This window comes from Centrocercus urophasianus, unplaced genomic scaffold (genome assembly GCF_019232065.1).
Source record: "Centrocercus urophasianus isolate 14NV4802_14NV808 unplaced genomic scaffold, USGS_Curo_1.0 seq_16, whole genome shotgun sequence".
NCBI classification, from domain to species: domain Eukaryota; kingdom Metazoa; phylum Chordata; class Aves; order Galliformes; family Phasianidae; genus Centrocercus; species Centrocercus urophasianus.
Window position 1 is genome coordinate 15,000,732 of NW_024884711.1, and position 16,874 is coordinate 15,017,605.

At 41.1% G+C, this 16,874-nt stretch overlaps 1 protein-coding gene and 1 long non-coding RNA gene across 3 annotated transcripts in view; one reads left to right on the forward strand and one right to left on the reverse strand.

The window, feature by feature from the left end:
* The window catches only part of LOC122159749 (beta-chimaerin-like), a 108,145-nt gene extending 105,245 nt beyond the window's left edge, over positions 1-2,900 (reverse strand). The window contains exon 1 of the mRNA XM_042817583.1: positions 2,764-2,900. Coding sequence (XP_042673517.1) covers positions 2,764-2,812 — 49 coding nt within the window. The 5' untranslated portion in view covers positions 2,813-2,900. The remainder of the gene's footprint in view (positions 1-2,763) is intronic.
* Positions 1,410-16,170, forward strand: LOC122159750. 2 transcript variants are annotated; one of them, XR_006168611.1, is made up of 4 exons: positions 1,410-1,789; positions 10,072-10,294; positions 12,108-12,163; positions 15,629-16,170. It is a non-coding gene; the product is annotated as an uncharacterized LOC122159750 (long non-coding RNA). The 2 variants fall into 2 exon arrangements; XR_006168610.1 differs by lacking the exon at positions 1,410-1,789 and having other exon boundaries at positions 9,995-10,294.
* The last annotated feature ends 704 nt before the right edge of the window (positions 16,171-16,874 follow it).

Genomic DNA, 16,874 nt, shown 5'->3' on the forward strand with positions numbered 1-16,874 from the left:
GGTGACTTCTTCCATCTGCCATTCAAACACTAATTTCTCCTATTATCACTCAGACAATAAATCCTTTTACTCCTTAGAAGACAGATTTTGGCTAACCCTCGCCTTTCAATACGTATCGTACAGGCCAACCAAAATTCTGATCTGAGCAGTGAGAACCTGAAAACACTCAGCACCACGCTGCATTTAGATGACTGGAATCTGGCTGTCAACCAACTCAATGAGTATCTGTGCACTTCCCCCAGCTACCACCACCACAAATTCCCAAAAGAAATTACAGAAAACTTCTTAAGTGTAACATCATAGTGCTCAACACTAACCACATATTTGGGTATTACAGAAAATGCTCTCTGGACATCTGTTGTTACCTCAAAAACAGAGTAGACCCTGACAATGGTTTCAAATTTGAATTATACACTCTCAAGAACAGTTCTGTTTCTTCTCAGAATGCTTGTAAATGAACACATCTTCAAAAAACAAACAAACAACAACAACAACCATGTTTTCCTGAAGCTAAAAGTTCATTTACAAATAGGATACTTCACGTAAACACAAAATCATCAAGATTGGAACAGACCACTAAGATCACCAAGTCCAACCAGCCACGCATTGCCACCATGCCTGCTAAGCATGTCCCTCAGTGCTACATCTATCCCTGAACATCTCCAGGGATGGTGACTCTAAGCTGTCCATAGATTACTGCAAAACCTGGAGGTATTATATGAACAATGCTTACATTTGACTTCAGAAGTTCTGAGCAAGATGGACAATTGCTTCTAGAGATGGACAAATGATCCAGCAGCACAATATACAGCTTGACAAGTCAGTGGTGGAATGGACTCCTGTAGCTTGCTGTTCTGCTATCAGCCATGAACTTTACTTCTACTAGTAAAATGTTGCATGATACTATAATCTTCCCTTTTATGCTGAGTAGAAATAATTATGTCATTTTGAAGTCTTCATACTGCTAAATTAAATATACACATAAATTCTAGCAAATTAAATTTAAAAGCAAGACTGTTTGGTTAGATTATGTAAAAAAGTATGCTCTAAGACTTGCTGAGTTCTGAGAACTGAAACCGCAGACAGACAAAATACAGCTGCACACATTCAGATATGGTGCATTTGCTAATATTGGAAACTTCAGCATGCTGCAGCAAATTCAACTTCTGATTAGTATGTGCATAGAAAAAAAAAACACACTGTAGAAAACAAAAAGCATTTCAAGGTTGTAAAGTATGAAAGTGAAAGACACCCTGTTGTTTTATGAAGCACTTGACAATATTTATTACTTTTATCACTGTGGCATCTAACAGCCCTGAGTGTGGGCCAAGACCTTGCAAAAAATACAGAAAAGCTTGACCACAAAATGCTGAAGGCTGCAGCACAGTTCTGACAAACACCAGCCTAGCTTTCAACAGCATGCACCTAAAGCCCAGAGCTCAGCTCCTAGGCTGGATGTTAAATTTGAAACAGGAGTCACTGAAGGACACCTGGAGTCATCCATATCAAATGAAAACCAAAGATGTGCCTGAATTCCCACTGCTCTCTGCAGTTCAGGCATTTGAACTGCAAGGATTCAGCATGGGAGATGGATCCCAGAGACTACAGCCAAAGAGAATCACAGTGGTGATGGGTCAATGGTTGGACCAGATGATCTTAGTGGTCCAACCTTAATGATTCTGTGATTCAGGAGTGTGCACTGAGCCCTGATCTCATGGGCTGGAATGGAACATAGGGAAGACCTACATTCATGGAGCAAGGAAGTGCATGGGAACATGATTCTTAACAGGTAGGTTGTTGCGTTAGATTGACTCTTTCTTGTTTTCATTCCGGTCCTGCGACTCTTGCATCATGAACATGAACACAACACAATTTCTCATGCTACTTCTTTTAGGTGCTTGCTTTCTAGTTAAGGCAATCAGGGCTTGCAGTGTTTGTGTTTTCTATTAAAAGGGTTGGAATAAATACTAGTTTTAAGCAGCCAGTTCTTTCTTTGGATCTGGCAGTAAGTGGCGCATCCTGGAACAGTGACACATGCAGTAAGTTGTGTAAGCCATACACCATCTTCAAAAGAAATAGTCGTTTACTGCCTGTTACATATATATGTTTCTTTTCTGTGGTTGTATTGATAGTCAAAGGAGCTCGTCGGCTTTTCACAGCACATATTGCTGCTCTTAAAAAGAGCTCTTACAAATTCTCAGTCTGGCACCTCCAATAAAACACTGAGTCACAAGTCCTTTGAACCCCAAAGTTGTTCATCCTTCTATTTACTTCCTCAGCCCGGTATGCGCCAGGATACCACTCTGCCAATTTCGTTGGTCTACTATCACTGAAGTATTAAAATAACCCAACGAGAGAAGAAACAGACTACAGTACTATTTTATCACCGCTTTCAGTTTCGGGCTGCCTCGCTCACGAACACAACTTTTCTGCTTTCCCTCAGCTCCGCAGCCCCGGGGGTAGGAGGGCACGGGTCGCACTGGGAGCAGCGGCCGCTAACGCGGTGCCGGTGGGAGCCGCGGGGCTCGCCCCGTGCCCGCCCGGGGGAGGCTGCTCCCGCTGCAGGAGCTCTGCAAGGGGCCCTTCCGCCCCGCACAAAGGCAGTGCGGGAAGGAGGCGAGCCCGACCCCCTCGAGAGGGGCACCGAGCCTGGGAGTAAGGCTTAAGGGGAACCGCGTCGGGCAAGCGGGACGGAGAGGCACCGCGGACAGGTAGCTCTCCGCTAAAAATGGAGGGAAGGGAGAAATTCCGGGAGAAACTTACCGGAGGAAACCGACGAGCCGGACAGACTGGAGTTGCTGGATGCTGCCATGGTCTCTTTTCCTCACCCCTTTAGCTGCGAGCCCCGTGTCGGCTCCCGCTGCTGTCCGGCTGCTGCCAGCCCATGGCCAAGTGCCGGAGCCGCGTAGCTCCCAGCCGCCGCCGCAGCCCGCGCTCGGTTTCCTCGTGCGCCTACGGGGAGCGGGGCTCCGACGCCGCAGAGCTGCCGGCCGCGCCGCAGGGCTGGGCAAAGCCGTTCGGCGGGTCGGGGAAGGGACCGCGGCGCTCCCGGCGCCTCTCTCCGCCGGGGAAGCTGGGCTTACCTTGCGGCGGGGACGGGAGAGCCGCCCTGCCCGCGCCTTCCCTCTCCTCCTCCCTTCCCTTCCCTTCCCCGCCTCCTGGCGGGCAGCGCTGACAGCCCGGCGGGGGCACCGCCGCCGCTCCCCCCGCGCACACAAAGGAGGCGGCGGAGCTGCCGGCCCCCGGGGCGGCGGTCGAACCGCCCCGGCGGCCCCACCGAGTCCCTTCCCGGCACCGGGCTGGAGGAGAGCGCTGCTCCTGCCATGTGCCGCTGCCCAGAGCCTGTTGAGCGCCCCAGCCCTGCGTCCCCGGCTGCGGGGCTGCGCACCTGGGGCAGGGCTTGCATCAGCCCTTTGTCTGCCTCTTTCCTCTGCTCGTTCCTTGTTGCTTCTCTCCTCCATCTAGCACCTCTCACCCTCACTTTTCTTCCCTTTTTATCTTTTCCATCCCCTCTTTTTTCCCCCCCCCCCCGGTTATTTTTTTTTTTTTTTTTTTTTTTTTTGTCCACTTTATTTCTTTTTCTGCCCACCTGGCTTGCTTTTTCTTAGAAGAGAAACCTATACCATTCTGCTCCCAGGTTCTCCCTCTCCAGCAGTGCCTGCCAGGCCTGCTGCATGGCCTGGGCTGCTGCCCTGCAGCTTCTTAATGTGCAGCTGCGAAAGAGGGAGAGCCAAGAAAGCATTAGCTTAAAGCTCCTCTCAGTTGGCTGCTGGATATAGCTCCTCGCAGCACTTTACAGACAGCCAAAGCTTCAATCTCATCTTATTAAATGAGGGTGAGAAGGCAGCAGGAAGGTGGTCAGCTGTCATGCGACTGTCAAAAGCCAGGCAGCATGGCAAGCCTTGCTGGCATGGGATCTGTAAGAAGGCTGTAACCCATTTGCCTTCATGGTGATTTATGAAAGCCTTCCATGTTTCATAACATAGAGGCTATAAAATAAAGTTACTTCGGGACAAGCGGCAAATCGCATTAAAGTTTCTCCTGGGAGCTGAGCCCTACCCACCCAATCCGCACAGCTTTCCAAAAGATCGCGCAAACTGCGTGCCCTCTCTGTAACTTGCACCCAGCTGCTCCCCATCCTCCCCGAAACAAAACTCAGCCCGGTCTCTCCGCACCCTCCGCCGGGTCCCGCTTCTCCCCGGGAAAAAAAGTGTCGGTGCGCCCTCTAGCGGCTGGCGCGGCGCTATTGCTCGCCATCCCCGGAGTGCGGCGGGCAGCAGCGCGGGGCTCTCTTTGCCAGGCTTTCTGTTTTAAGGGTAGGTCACTTCGTACGAGGAGCAGCAACTTCCGCAGTCGGCTTCAGAGCTGACTCTTATTAATCTGTAAATTACTACCTTACCTGCATAAAACTACTACAGGCATGTCACTGCTTTTTGATCTTCAGCCAATTGTGTTATGTTGTGTGTTTTAAAGATTAAATGCTGAGAATGAAATGAGAAGGATAGAAAGTTCTTTTATCTTCTGGATTAGGTCATAAAAGTAAGCTGATGCCTGAAATGTATCAAAATAATGTAGTATACCATGTAATATGGCAACTATAAAATACAGAACTGGGGCTGTTTAGTCTGGGGAAGAGGAGGCTAAGGGTAGACCTTAATGCTCTCTTTCAATATCTGAGAGGTGAATACAAGAGCAGGGTTGGTCTCTTCTCACTGGTGACAGGACAAGGGGAAATGGCCTCACGTTACACCAGGATAGATTGGCTATCAGGAAAAACTTCTTTCCAGAAAGTGTTGTTAAGCCCTGGAACAGGCTCCCCAGGGAGGTGGTTGAGTCACCATCCCTGGATGTGTTCAAAAACTGTTTGAATGTGGTGCTGAGGGATATGATTTAGCAGAGGGTTGTTAGGGTAGTATGGTTATGTTGTAGTTAGATTTGATGATCTTTAAGGTCTTTTTCAACCTGAGCAATTCTATGATTCTATGAGATATCAAGATTGTAATAGTAGGATATTCACTCACAGAGTACATCATGTTTTGTAGACGCATTCACTTCCTTCCCGCATAATTGTTTTTCTTCTCCTCCAATTACATCTTTCTAATATTTGTCCCTTTAAAATCTGTCATGTCTTTTTCTCTCCCTAATCTTGCCCTCGTGTCTGTCCAGCAACAGTCAGAAAACTGTGTCATATGAAATACATGAAATATAGTGGTGTTAACAAAACAGAACCATAGAATCACAAAATCACATAGGCATTTGGCATTGGACTAGATGGCCTGTAAGGCTCCCTTCCAACTCCTCTGCAATGAACAGAGACACCTAGAGCCTGATCATGTTACTGGGAGCCCTGTCCAGTATGGCCTTAAATGTCTTATGTCCAATCTAAATTGCTTCTGATTTTGTTTGAAACCAAATCTCCTTGAAAGAGAACACCTTGGGAAAAAAACAAACAAACAAACAAAAAAAAACCAGAAGGTGCTACCTAACCTGTTAACTGGAGTGAAGTATCAAAGTAGATAACAAAGCCACTCAACCAGTAAAATATTGGTTTCAGCTAAATGTTACAAAAATAAATCTACCTGCGTACTTCTTCAAAACCACATTCCATTTTTACCATCTGGATGTAAAGCCCTGAAGTGTTTGCTCTCTGTGAAGGTTCTGATGATAAATACCAGTGGACTGTTCCTGGCAATAGTAAAGAGCAAATATCAGTGGAATACTTATGCTCCTGGTTTTGATCATTCACACTAGAAATCTGATTCTAGATAATGTTGCCATTCTTGCAGGGAAAGAAACTAATCATTTTACCTACCTATTCACTTAAAATAGATTTCGATACTCTGGATTAATTACAATGATAAATATTAGGCCAGAAATATTTGCTAGATCTAAGAAAGACTTCATCTTTTTTGCTGAGAAAATATTTTCATAATTGGTTTTAAGCGATCTTTCCAGCCATAAGTCTGAATAAAGCAAGAGAATAATTTCTTCATAGAACGACTATTCCACGTGTTCCAGTAACCATAGGCGAAGTATTTTCTGTCCAAAGTCATTGAGTATGGAAGTGTCTGGTCATGAATTGGAATACCCCTGAAGAATAGACAAGTGTTGATGTCTTTGTGATAATAGAAAGTTAAGTAACTTCAATTTCCACAACATTTAAAGCTAAGTTAATAAAGTTAAGTGAAATGTCTTGTAGATCAAAACAAATTTTCATATTTCAAGGCAGTTTAGCCTTTTCCTTGGCAGAAGCAAAAAACATGAATATTGTACAATTAACAAATGTACTGTTAGAATAGCATGGTTAGGATAGTATTTTAGAGGTTTGATACTTGAAAGATTATCATGGTGGAAACAGACAATAAAAAAAAAAAAAAATAAAATTCCCACCTGTATCATAGGCCCAGAGTAGAAAACTCCAAAAGAAGGGATCTCCAGAAGAGATCCTTCCTAGTGGCAGTCAGCCCTTAAATGGGGTCTAGGAGAGGTGCAGCCAGGCTCCACCCCTTCTGGTCACACAGCTGAATCGCCTTCACCTGTGCTCCATGGCTGACTCAGTGCTTGCCTCAGGTGGTCAATCAGAGGCTCAGGCCGTGATCAACAGCTCCCACACAAATATTTATGCAATTAGGGGGAAATTACTAGATCAAAAGGAATGCATCTTTGAAAGAAACAGAAGTATCCTTGTTATGTACAAAAGTGTAAAGTGAAGATAGGGCAGTTAGGTGCTAGTTCTATTTTGAAGAAATTGTGAGCAGATTCTAATTTGTTCAGGGGTTGGCTTTAACCATTGCTAGTAATGTAAGTACTCAGATAACAAGAATTAAATTGTAAATTTACAGAGACTCTATTAAATGTAAGCTATTCTCAGGCTTACCACACCTGTAGCCTTCATATAAATCTAATACAAATCTCTGGCTTTATGTTCCTGGTGGAACTAGTGATAATGCCTGCTGGAGTATCTTCACTTTCTAGAGAAGTACCATCTCCCCAAAGTTTTGGGTAACTCTCCCTATGCTGGGTCTTAGAAAGATGGTCAAAGTCAGTATGGACACTGCCCTTGACATTAGCAGTGGGAAAAGGGAAAGTCTGTATGCTTTGTATTATATATATGTTTTAGTGAAGAGATTAGGGAGTTTGTCAGAAAAGATTTACCAAATTGGTTCTCAAACTCTGCCTAAATTCCAAAGAAGTGACTACCTGCTTCAGCTAGCACCATAACGTTTGAAATGACATAAAACTTGCTGTGGAAGAGGCCACGGTATTCCAAAATTTAATAAGCATAGGAAGCCCAAAGTAATAGTTGGTAGGTTTGAGGAACCCTGAAATATTACAGCTGCTTCCAAAGAAATGTGTAAGAATATCTGAAAAGTTTTTTCAGTCTGCCAGTGGATTAGGTTATTTCTATACCTTTCTTGTATTCCTGACTGCCATACTTCTGCATGGTAGGGTTCCTGTACAAGCTTGAATTTATGCACATTTTGTTCTCAAGTAACTGAAAATGAGTACCATGTATTTACAGCAAGGAGCACAAGACCTATTGAATCCAGCAAACAGCTAAGTTATATATTTGAAAAGAATCATAGTATGGTCCTAAACCTATAAACAAGGAGGTGCATGCATAACTTCATTTTCATATTAACTATGATGAAGTGCGATATTTGAGTAACATTCTAGGCGTGAGCCGGATGAGGACCTATGCTTAGAGATCTATCAGTGCAAACCATTGTGAATTTGACAGCTGAAGATACGTCTGTACTTCCTTCATCTTATGGAGTGGCCTCAGAGGTGGCCCTGATTCCTCAGAGAACTGGTGCAGACTGGTTTGTGTCCTGATCTCAAAATGAAGGCTGTGCAGACAGGCCAGTCACCTACTGCTCAGTCATTAGTATCACAGCTAACTCATTGTAAGACTTTGTGAGGCTGAGAAGGCAGATCCTAGCTGATAAATAGGTTTTTATATTTCTGTGAGATAAAAGCAAACAGAAAATTACTCTTTCCACAAAGAACAGGATGAAAACCTAGAAATAATGAAGAACAGTGGTCAGACCTGTGCTGCTTTCCTTCCAGACTCCCTTTTTTTCTCCTTTTAACTGAATTGTTTATTGCATATCTAAGTATTCACATGTATTTAATACCCTGGCTTCTTCTTATTCAACTTCAATCGAAGTAGGCACTTCCACTGCAGAAACAAAGACCTCTTCTTAGAACTTCCTTCATTTTACTGACTTGATAGAGTCCTTCTGCTTTAGCTGTAGAAAAAGAGAGCTGAAACACAAGTATAGACCAAAAATAAAATTATTAGCTAGATCACTAGGTGGGGCCTGTAGCGACATGAAGTTCTGCATCAGCCTTGCTTGCTTAGTCTGAAAGACATTTGTCTGTAACAAGCATTTATACTGCAATCTTCCTCCTGTTGATATTTCCCTCAGTGTTCTTCTGACAGAATCTGGCCTGGAATCAGTGCACCTTGGGTCTCTTTAGCCATGATTCCTTCCCATCCAATACTAGCACACAAGATTCATGTTGACTCCTGGCAGACAATTCTCTATAGACGACTACAGTACCTTCCTTACAGCCCTTCCAGCTTTACAGTTGTGGCATCATGCATAATCCACTGCATCCAATGGCTGGGTTATTATCAGGGAGCAGCAATGATTTACTTGGCCTGAAGCACTTTTGCAATGTGACAGGAGTTCAAAATCTGGTTATTGATTTTGTTTCAAGATGAAAACTGGCATTTATTATTTCAGTGTGAGTGTAGATAGGTTGGCAAGAGATGTTGGCTTTTAATTATGTAAATCAGAAGAAAGTAAATATGTTTGGCCTACTGCTTGGATTGTGTAATAGGTACAGAAATATAAATGTTTTGCATAAGACAGCAAGACATGTGATACAAAGATTTAGTATTGTTAAAGATCTAAAGTGCTAATCTTTCTTTTGATGTTTATTTTTCCTAGCTGGAATGTAAGGAAATGCATTATTCATTCTTTGGTGCTAAAGGGAAAGACCTTTATAAGAAATATATAATCCATATACTTTCCACAGAACTTAGAAATCTTATTCAATATGAGAGCCATAATAAGAAACATAAACCAAAATATCAGTAAATAGCAGATGCACGCTGCGTTTTGGTATGAATAAATTATGTGAGTCCTGATGGCTGCAACAGCAGGTGGTTGTGTAGTTCAAGACTGTCTGTGACTTCTCACTTTTTTTTTCAATGCTCCAAAGACGAAGGTTTGTAACCTCTGAAATCTGGCATAGTTTTTATCTCCGCACCTTCAACGAACAAACTTGAGACATCTATTGAAGTTTGTTAGCTCTGCCAATAGACACGTAGCAAATAGGCTGATCATCACTTGTGAGAGCTAACCCTGCTGCTGTGACTAATTTATGAATGTTCATCCTTTTTGTTCTTTCATCTTTCTTCCTGTCTCATGCATCCTATTTTAATTAAATCTCAGATTGGAAGTTCGCTGGGGCAGAGAACTTCCTTATTATGTTGTTTTCAAAGTTTTCAAAGAGCCCTAATCCATAATTGGAGGCTGATAGAGATTTTGAAATTACTGGAATCAACTACATACCTGCTTTTAGACCTGGCTGAGGAAAAAATAATGTACAGAAAAAAAAATCTGGTGAAATATAACTTTAATGGGCTTTTCCTTTCTTAATAATAAGCAGCAACTTTCATATCCTTTGTCTCAGAGAACAGAATTTAAAAGTCCAAACTAGTTGCAATACAATTCTTCTTTACAGAGTGATCAGTTCATTGTATTTTTGAACATGACGCTGTTGTGTTTAAATGCTTCCAGCAATTGAACCCATGGCTCCTAAATAAGTAGATACCTAATTTTTAAAACATATTTCATGCAGTTTTAAAAGGTAACATATGTTACAGAAATTATACTTAAAAATCAGCCAGAGCTGAGACTGATTTTTTTACTGAACCATAAACATTCCTAATTTTGGATTCGTTCAGTGAAGACTTTTGTATTGGCCAAGTACCTCATATATGGGGAAAGAGGAATTTTCTTTGTCTTTTGCAGCTTTCTTCATGTTTTTGAACAGAATGGATTGCATTATACTGTGAAGGCCATGTCTACATATGAGCTACTCTCAACCTCTTTTCTGTGATTACTGGAAACCTTATCACTGCAACAGAAACTGATGTAGATGGAAAGGTGGAAAAAGAAGAACAGAAACGATGTTGAAGACCTTAACAACACTCAGCTGACTGGTCTGAATATTCTGAATCTCATGTTACTACATGCTAACCAACTCAACATTAAATGTGAGTGTGCTGCTACTGAGATTTTCCTACAGAATTATTTCAAGTAAATCATACTTTAAAATAGATGTGCAATGCACGGCTTTTATTAATCTTTGGCCTTTCATCTAGACTGACAAATAAATTCTTTTTCCCATAGTTGAAAATTTCTTTTTTCTTGAACCTACAGTAAAGTCATCATGTTGAATTCACAGCTTCACAATTACCATGACAATGTAGTGATATCAAAGCACCAGCTTTATTCTTTCATTAAGATGGAAGAAAGAATGGGGCTCAGAGCAAAGCTGATTTAACTGTTCTGTCATTTTTTTCCTTATGTGTGAATTGTATGCAAATCTAGAAGGGTTAAATTAATTAATTAGCTATTTCTAGCATTCTTTCTGCATTTCTTTATACTGGTAAATTTTGACTAGTGCATTTTTTTTTACAACAGTTCAGTGCAAAAATATATTATGATACTCAAAATTCATGAATAGTGATGGAGCTATATGATTTGTTATCTAAATGCATTGGGTTATGAGCCTGTAGAAGCTAAATGGGCAGCTGTCCAAAATAAATTTTATTTCAGCTGCAGAACTGAAAACTGCATTCATCAGGCTTTTGCAAAAACAAAGCTTTGATCACTTATTTGTGGAAAGTAAATTAGTCAAAATATCTATTTAGAAATTATTTACTTCAGATGTTCATGAATTATTTATTTCACTCTTTCTCCTGTTTAACTGTGGTACAAAATTCTCTTAATTAGCTAAAAATATTTTAAATGATAGAGGGGCAGCTACTGGAGAATGTATCCCATATTAACTTGTCTTTGATTTAATAGATGTTTTCTGCCTATTTATTACAATTCTGTCTAAATGTAGATTTGTGTACTTTGCGATTTGTTAATCCAAGCTGAGGTAGACACAAGCTTGGTTGTTTCACTTTTAAATATGCTCAGATTTCAATGTTCTGTATTATGTACATAAATAGAATCTTACAATTTGGTTTTGCAGTTGCTAGGCTCTCTTTTGTCTGTTTGTTTTGCTTTGTTTATAGAATCAGAGGTCAAACGTAGGGATTTTGGATTTTTTCATTGAACCAACATACCATTCAACTATATAATGCAATTTCCTAAAGGCTTACTGATATTAAGCATCCTAGATTCCAGACAAAGGCGTTTTTCTTCTCTACAGTTTTACCTAAGAGATAAAATCAATATATGGCTCCACCTTTGTCCCTTAATGCTTGGAATGAAACCTTGCTTCAGTTGAAGACAGTAATAGTTTTTCTCACTGACTACAAAGAGCCTGGTGTTTCACCCTTCATTTCTCAGCTGGATACTGCTTTTTTCTTTAAGCTACCATGTATCATAAAAAGCGAAGATCTTTGGAAACTCTAATGCACCACAGTAAAAATTGCAATGTTAAAAGGCAACATCAATATATATTTTTATGTAGTAGTGGGAGGAGAAAATAAACTAGGGGAGAAAAACATTCCTATTCTTGGAGAGCAGAGGTTTGTTGTATTTATAAATGAAAATGCATCCTTGTGAGTAATAAAAAAGCCCCAGACACTTGCTTCATACCATTCCACCAGAGACAGCTATCAAGTAAGTATGTTTACCAACAAATCTACTCTTATAATATCTCACTCACAAAGAAGGTTGAAAATGGGATTTTGAGCACTAGTGGTTTTGTAAGAGAGAGGCCAAAAGAAATTCTATGTTTATTAGCTAATGATGCATGATTCTGAGGAATCCCAGAGTTGAACTTAATTCTAAGATATGATAACATCATGAGGTATCTTGCTTATTTAATTTTTTTACTTTTTTTTCCAGGCATTTGTCTTCTGCCTGAGATCCTTTTCTGTAGTTCTAAGCATCCAGTCAGAAAGGTAAAGCAATTATATAAGCAATAATATGATTAAGTTCTTACAAAAAGTTAATGATAGAACATTATAACCACTTTAGCTCTTTATAACCAGATGTTGTCTAAGTTCCCAGGAAGAAAAGGCAAGCTTTGTCTTGCATTCATATCTGGGCTGTAATTATCTAGTATGCAGACACTAAAAAGCACAGAACTATCTCTATATATATAGAGACATCAAGAATGAGGGGTGGGATCCTTGACAGTAGCCCTGCAGAGGACCTGAGGGTCCTGCTGGATGAAAAACTTAACATGAGGCAGCAGTTTGTTCCTGCAGCTCAGAAAGCAAACGGGCTCCATCGGAAGAGGAGTGGCCAGCAGAGGCAGGGAGGTGATTGTTCCTCTCTGCTCTGCCCTAATGAGGCCCCATCTGGAGTACTGCGTCCAGGTTTGGGGCCCCCAGGACAAGACAGGGAGCTGTTGGAGAGGGTCCACTGGAGGGCCACAAAGGTGACCAGAGGGCTGGAGCACCTCCACTACGAATACAGGCTGACCGAGCTGGGCTTGTTCAGCCTGGAGAAGGGAAGGCTTTGGGGAGAGTTCATTGCATCCTTCCAGTACTTAAAAGGAGCTTATAATCAGGAGGGAGACCAGCCTTTTCCACAGCTGATAGTGATAGAACAAGGGGGATAAAAATAAAAGAAGGGAGATTTAGATAAGATATTAGGAGGAAATTTTTTGTATGGAGAGTGTGGTGAGGCACTGGAAGAAGTTGCCTAGAGAAGCTGTGGATACATTGCAGACCAGGCTGGGCAGAGCCCTGGGCAGCCTGATCAGATAGTTGGCAACCCTGCCCATGGCAGAGGGGTTGGAACTAGTCAGGCTTGAAGACCCTCTACAACCCACAACATTCTATGATTCTGTGATTCTATAATTCTTCATAAAGAAATGCCACAGAAGAACAAAGAATTGAGTGGAAGGACCTGCTCACAATTAATGTCTTATATCAAAGCTCATCCAGAAAAGAAAATAGAAATATCTAGTACAAATATGAAGGTTAAAGTCAATTCATTTATAGTAGTGCTACCAGGCAGCTGAGCAAATCTGATGATGATCGGCAAGATTAATCCTCCAAGGCAAGAATACTTAGTAGAAACAGTCAATCCTGAATCAAAGGGGTCCAGGAAGGCTGGATGCTCCTTAAGAAGGAAGTCTCACAGGTGCAGGAGCAGGCTGTCTCCCTGTTTTGTTAGGTGAGCTGGTATTGAATGTAGTTAAATACAGCTGGCAACCAGTCACAAGTGGTGTTCCCCAGGGGTTGGTACAGGGGCCTGTCCTGTTTCGTATCATTACTGATGACCTGGACAAGGGGACTGAGTGCACCCTCAGTAAATTTGCAGATGACACCAAGCTGGAAGGAAGTGTCTATCTGCCTGAGAGTAGGAAATCCCTTCAGGGGGATACAGACAGACTGGATTGCTTGGCTGAAGCCAGTGGGATGAAGTCCAGCAAGACCAAGTGCCGGGTGCAGCACTTTGGCCAAAACAACCCCAGGCAACACAACAGGTTTGGGGCAGAGCAGCTGGAAGATTGTTATGGACGAAATGGACCTGGGGATGTTGGTCAATGCTCAGCTAAACATGAGCCAGCAGTGTGCCCAGATAGCCAAGAAGGCCAATGGCATCCTGGCATGTACCAGAAATAGCACTGCCAGCAGGATAAGGAAGTTGATTGTCCCTCTGTACTCAGCACTATTGAGGCTACACCTGAAGTACTGTGTTCAGTTTTGGGTCCCTCACTACAAGAAAAACATCGAAGCCCTGGAGAGCATCCAGAGAAGGTCAATGAGGCTGTGAAGGGTCTGGAGCACAAGTCTAATGGGGAGCAGCTGAAGGAACTCGAATTGTTCATTCTGGAAAAGAGGGTGCTCAGGGACCTTATTGCCCTCTACAGCCACCTGAAAGGAGGTTGTGGCAAAATGCCTAGCTAGTGATAGGACAAGAGGGAATGGCTTCAAGTTGCACAAGGGGAGGTTTAGGTTGGATATTAGGAAAAATTCCTTCTCTGAAAGAATGGTCAGGCCCTGAAATAGGCTGTTCAGGAAGGTGTTTGAATAACCATTTCTGGAAGTGTTCAAGAAACATTTAGGCGTGGTAGTGAAGAACATGGCTTAGTGAGGAAATGGTGGTGGTAGGTGGATGGTTGAACTAGATTATCTTGGAGATTTTTTCAACCTTGGTGATTCTATGATTCTATGAATTAAAAGAAAATAGGGCACAAGGCAAATAAATTTTTTCACCAGCCATCCTTGGTCCTATCAGTTACCCCTGACAGCACGTTAAGCACTCAAATTCAAAAACCACATGAATTACATGAAATTTATCTTCTTTCATCCCTAATTGGGAACAGCAAGTGGGAAAAGCAGCAGAATTTCAGTCATTCCATGCCGCAGACAAGGCTGGTGGGAAGGAGGCAATGACTGGGAAGGATATGTTTGCATGAACAAGTGAGAAACCACCCATATCCACATCTGTGTGTGTGTTTATGTACTGCTGCTCTCAATCACATAGCCTTGGGAAAGCCAAAAACCTTTCATAACTGGCTGGATATGAAGCCACTTTTCTCTCTCCACTGGTATAGAAGAAATAATTTCTGTGGTCATTAGGAAGCTGCAGATAATTTTCTTAAGACATTTTGCCACTTCTGGGGGGCCTATTTTCTTCTCCATAGGCTGTTTAATTCTTATTAATATCAATGGGGGTTATGCACACATGTGGAGAACAAATTAGATTCTTCATTGTTTCCTTCTGATAAAATTAAATGTTCTTTCCACATGTTAAAATTAGCTCACATACTGTTGTTCTCATGGCTTTGAAAGTAGAGAACATTAGTCATTAAATGACTCTTAAATTATTTTGTCTCTTATTAAAAGACCTTGCTCTACTTCCAGAGTCTGAAACTAGTTGTCAAAAGCCTCAGTCATAGCTTGAGTAGATGGCTGAGCATCAGTTTTTGAGTGTTTTTATGACTATTGATTTCATGCTTAGGCTGGAGGGAAAACCTTATTGCCAAGTGCATTATAGAGACTAGATCTGAGTAGCAGTTGCTTCATACTAATCCAGTCAATTTTTTCTCAGTCAGTTCTTATTTCCTTTTTTTCGTATTTACAAGCATTGGAAGATGAATGCTTCTGTCACAATCTGTATCAGAACTGTCTTAACTCATTTTCCTCTGTTGCCTGTAAGTAAAAAAATATGAAATAAATTTTCACTGACAAGACTCTGTGCTGCACTTTAATACCATCATTATGTAAGGAATCATTACTGTGCATGATTTGGTATATGCAGAGTGCTGAGATGAATTTTATACTCTTTGAAATGTTTTTCTTAGGACAAATGCTTATAATTACAACAGATCTATTAATATTTATCATTGACACTGCATCAAAGAAATAGCAACAGAGATTATTCTGTGGACCTTTTGACCTTTTTAGAATATGGAATGCTGAACATTAACATTCAATAAGTGCAGTTCCCTGAAGGATGGTGACATAAAACAAATTGGGCTACTTAGAAACTGCACTCCCTGTGGATCACACAGTAGCAGAGAATGACTAAGCATTACAGCTTCCTGGAACACAACTGGAGATGCAGTTGCCATTGCAAATGGAAGAGGAACATTGTGTTGGTAACATCTGCTTACCTGTTCTGGAAATTGTTCAAGATGGGTGAATGCCTACATTATGAGATACTGGGGGATACTAAAATATTAGAAAAGCTTTAGATATGATCTTGGGAAATACTTTGATAGAAGTCTATGGGGTAAAATCTGAGTGAATCCATTTTTAAACTACAGCTAATAAAAATGAAGAAAACAGAAAAACCTGTACCTAGGTAATAGATTGAGTCAAGAAATGGGAGTCAGTGAAGTCACCTGACCCACTAATCAAGTCAGCATTTTCATAGAAAAATTGATAGTATAATGATTGGAGAAAATCTATTATCATGACAATAAGCTAATCTATCAAAATCCAGAATCAGCATCTTTTTAGTTTAATTTATTTTAGTCTTATTAGCATGAAAAGTAGCTTTTCACTGCAATTCATAAGCTATTTAAACTTTTATTTTTTCAAAACTACAGTTAGCTATCACAAGTTGTAGGATTATTTTTCTTGTTCTATTCTGACTGATTCAGAATTTCTTTACAAACTTGAAACAAGACACAATCTATCTGATACCTAATTGTACTTATTTTTCAGATCTGATTTCCTTTTATTTTCTTTTTAATTGAAATATTTTCTGTCAATATATGCTGAAATGTCAAAACAACAGTTTGTGGATAAGCAGGTATGAAAAACTGTTTTTTTGTTGTTGTTGCTTGTTTGTTTTGTTTGCTTCTTGGTTTGACTTATGAATGTCTTTCAGCCTTAACTGGAGTTCAACAGATCTTCTGGTTTCTTGGAAGCTCTTGTTTATGAAAATATGACTAAAAGGCTTGCTACAAATTATTTAAGTCATCCCATGGAAGGTGGAAGTCATGGTATAAGAACACCTACATTTAGGCACCTAGATGCCTTAGTGACATCAATCCCCTTACAGCCAATCAAGATTTCGTCAATACTGTCAAAAGATCTTAAAGAGCCATTCATTCCACCAGGTAATATGTGTTTTTTTTAAAGTGAGGTGAGGTCTGCTGGAGCTGAATCCCATTGGGAAATGACTCCCAGAGGGAACTTCCAC